The following is a 4,057-nucleotide window of genomic DNA, read 5'->3' on the forward strand; positions in this document are numbered from 1 at the left end:
TAAATGCTTAACTTAAATGTATTAATAGACTCATTCATTAACCATGTAAAATGTATTAATAGACTCATTCATTATCCCTGTACACTAGAGGTATTAGTATTACTTATAAAACAGGAATCTAGTTCTCCTGTTTTCACAAGTCTTTCGGTGAGAAACAGAGGAGAGAACAATACTTTCTTTAAAAAGAAGAAACTGATTGCAGTGCCACAGAAACTGGAGAGGGGAGTTAGCGTGAAATGTAATTACTCAAACTAATTTCCACTTTTTATTTTCTTTACAAAATCAACAGGATTACAAATTAAGGTCATTCAGTTAAGACAGTCTTACAAGTGAAGAACAGCTGTTCACCACAATACACAGACATTACACAATATAATGTTTAAACAAAATAGTATTTTAAATTGTACCACAGATGCAAATGAATGAATTAATTGCTGAAACTTATTATTACTGGAAAGCGTTATCTAAAAATCTAAAAAACTGGAGGGGTATATTTATATATTTGATATGTTTTGTTGCATATGTATGAAAAGAAATATCTGTTTTCCTAGAAATCAGCTGTCCTGGCTTTACTGATGCTCAGTTAAACTCAGTCACAAAATTACCTGTAAATAAGGATGCTGTGAATAAGAAAAGAAAAATACCTAGCAGCTCTGCTTGTAGGAATTCCAAGATAGTGCATAGCCTCACTGCATAAAAATTCTCGCACAGAAGAGCGAAGCACTGCTCTTCCATCGCCATTCCTATGGAGGACAAAGAATAAGGACTAGATTGTAAAACCAAGACAAATTTAAAAAAGAAAACATCCAATACTGGTATTTAAGAATTAACTGCAGTTTACCTGGAGTATGGGGTCTTTCCTGAACCCTTTAACTGTAGCTCCCACCTCTCACCATGCCTGCAAAAATACCATTATCATTTACAACCATACACCTTGGGGAATTCATGAATCAACTAAATAGTATATAGAAGTAAATCAAACATTTTAAAATATGTTGCACCTGTTTGTATATACGCCAATCAAGTGGGCTCTTCCATCACCCAGCTGACCTGCCCAGATACCAAACTGGCAAAAATGAAAATCAAGTCATTTTCTTCTTACCATCATTTACAGCAGTTATACTCTAACTCACATAGTATAAATATGTGTAGATTCACTGTTATCTACACAATGTAATGACACATATGCTCAGGTAGGCATTAAGGTTTTGATCCCTAAAACTGTACTTCCACACTCACAGAAATAATGAATCAGAAAAGCACAAAAAAAGCATAATGCAGGGAATTCCAATTTTTTTTCTCTACCTTCTAGCTACTTAAGTACAGCTACAGCCTACACATCAAATTCTACCACTCTTATTCCATGAACAATCTTATCCATTTCAATTAAATTTAATTATAAGTAACCATGGTATTGCTGATTTCAGTAAGGCTTTGTCCTTCTTCACTCCTCTGAGCTGACATTTATCACAAATTAGAGCCTGGTGGGCTGCAGGGGTGCTAAGCAGACTCTGCAGCTAACCCAAGTTAAAAGATAATTTGCTTCTGGCATGAACAGCAGCAGAGAAAGCAGACACGGTACCATGAAAGAATACTGCAGTTCTCTCCCATCTGCATGCAGCCCCTTATGGAAGGGCAAATTTGCAATCTAAGTGTTCATAAGCATTCATATACTTATAGATTGTCAAGGTATAATTCACATGGAAAGTCCTATATGATTCCACCTGGAAGAATAAGTGTTAGGGTTACCTGATGACCTCCATATCTGTGGGCCAAAGGAATAGACCCAAGTGTCACTTTCTCACCACTAATGAACTGAAGAAAATCAACTTTTTCTTTGACAGATATATCAAGATCCAAAATATTTTCAATAACTTCCTGGAGAGAAAAAAAAACCCAAAACATGGTACTTGAATATGATCAAATTTTCAGTGGCAATGAATGTGTTTTCTATACAGGTTTTGTTACTAAGAGACATGTCACAATGAAGGTGCAAAGAATGAACATATGTTGAAATGTTCTATATGTTTAAAGTATATATTGATAATATGCATTAACAATAAATAGTATATGATATACACATTTTAGTACATATATTAACAATTAAAAGATGTATTAACAATCTCTATCAAAAACAAAGGAACAAAAAATAATAGCCAACCTTTGAAACAGCTACAAGAAGAACTCTAGATTTAAAAGGTGCAGGATAGGCAATTGAAAAAATGCAGTTTCTCACGTTATGGACGTAATTTTCCTGGATAGGATCAATTGGAAAAGCATCTGTAAACAACAACAAAAAAGGCATGAAATCTTTAAAAAATAAGAATTAGCCATATTAGTCTAGATATGTTTCTCCTTAAAGCCAGTCAAAATACTTCAGAAACAACAAAACCCACCAGCCTTTACCACCACATCATGCAGTAAGCTTGCATGAAAAGCAAGCCTAAATAAAATTTAGGATTTTATTTTAGGATTATCGTAAATACATTCAGGATTTTATTCTGTTCAGGATTTTTAAAAGGACTGAATCCTGCAGTTAAAGAAATAGATTGTTCATGCCAGTTTTAAGCACTAAAACATATTTAGGATTAGTTCGGATTAATCCTAATTAGAACAGTCTCAGGGCAGTTTAACATTGCATTCAATTATGTGGAACCCTAAAAGATATTTTCTTCAGACAGAAAAGTCAAACTCAGCTATGCCCACAGCAGAACCCCATGATATAACAAATGCAGGTGAAGCCACTGTACACTGATAATTGTGGGTAGGTGGGATACACTCCATATGCAGTGACCATCACCAAGTAATGTAAAAAAAACAGCTTGAAGTCTTCTCTGAATAATGCATACAGCAAAAGAAAGGGTCAGAGTATGTGTTTCTTGCTGTAGCATAACCTATGTACTCAAATGATTTACTTCATGCACCCTGATCCATGATAAAAGAGGACAAATACTGTTTTAAAACACTGGACTAATAATATGTATTTTAACATTTTTATGGATTTTTGCTTACAATAATCTTATGAATCCCAGTACCTCATAGTCACTCTTCTGTAAAAATAGTAAGTTAATTATACTTCTTAAGACTGTTAGCAATGATTTTCAATACCCCTAAAGAAAAATTCTGTTTTAGACAGCAGCCACAGGACGTGTCACTGACGCTTATTTCTCAATGCCTGCAAGTAGTTCTACCACCTGAGAAAGTTATCTGAGTAACGCTACCATATGAATTATCTTTGCTTCGTTATCACAGGCAGTTCCGCAGGCCTGACAGCTACGCAGCCTTGCGTTACCCGTTTTGCGTTCGCAGACAGTTGGGACTGCTGCATGTCTCCATCAGGAGACGTCGCTAACATAAAGAACAAAAAAATGCTGCCTACGGCCAATCTAGCTGTAATTTTAAAAGCAGTAAGGGATCATTTGACTGTTTCTTCCCTCATCACCCCAAATCAGTCCACCTCTTTCTAAACAAGGTCTCCAGCAAATCCAGTCCCTGTTCCAGTGGAGGCTACGACCCTCCCGACCAGCGCCGGAGCGCAGCGCGCACCCAGGAGGCTCTCCGAGGACAGACCCCAGGCGCCGAAGCGAGCGGCCCCCCTCTCGCCTTCGCAGCGACCGTGCCCGAGGTCCGAGGCGTTCAGGCAGCGCGGAGCGGGGCCAAGGCGCCGAGGGGCGCACACGGGCTCCGCGGCGGGGCGCCCGCCTCCAGCGGCCCACGCGAACCAGGCGACCGCCCAGGGCACGCGGGGCCCCCACATGCCGCCGCCGGCGCCAGCACCGCCGGCGCTCCCTGCTCCGCGCAAGAGCTTTCCCTCAGGAGAGCGGGCCGCGGCGCAGCTGCGTGCGACTCTCCGGCCTTGGCCCTGGCGGCCGCCAGGCAGGGCCGGCTCCCGAGGAGGGGTGGCGGGGGGCTGCCGGGCTCTGCCGCCGGTCTCGCTGGGAGCCGGGAGGGAGGCGGCCCGGATGTCCTCCCGGCCCCTGCGAGAGGCGGCGGCGGCGGCGGCGCCGGGCTTCCGCGTCCGGGTCGCGGCGGGGCCGGGAGGCGGGGCCGGCGCGGC

At 41.5% G+C, this 4,057-nt stretch overlaps 1 protein-coding gene across 1 annotated transcript in view; it reads right to left on the reverse strand.

Moving 5' to 3' along the window:
* LOC106489999 (protein adenylyltransferase SelO) overlaps positions 1 to 3,647 on the reverse strand; it is a gene marked incomplete at its 5' end in the record, with an annotated part of 29,095 nt that extends 25,448 nt beyond the window's left edge. The window contains 6 exon segments of the mRNA XM_013949310.2: positions 645 to 743; positions 842 to 898; positions 1,002 to 1,066; positions 1,750 to 1,878; positions 2,162 to 2,280; positions 3,458 to 3,647. Coding sequence (XP_013804764.2) covers positions 645 to 743; positions 842 to 898; positions 1,002 to 1,066; positions 1,750 to 1,878; positions 2,162 to 2,280; positions 3,458 to 3,647 — 659 coding nt within the window.
* Positions 3,648 to 4,057: the final 410 nt, after the last annotated feature.

The sequence above is a fragment of the Apteryx mantelli genome, chromosome 2, assembly GCF_036417845.1.
Source record: "Apteryx mantelli isolate bAptMan1 chromosome 2, bAptMan1.hap1, whole genome shotgun sequence".
Taxonomy (NCBI): domain Eukaryota; kingdom Metazoa; phylum Chordata; class Aves; order Apterygiformes; family Apterygidae; genus Apteryx; species Apteryx mantelli.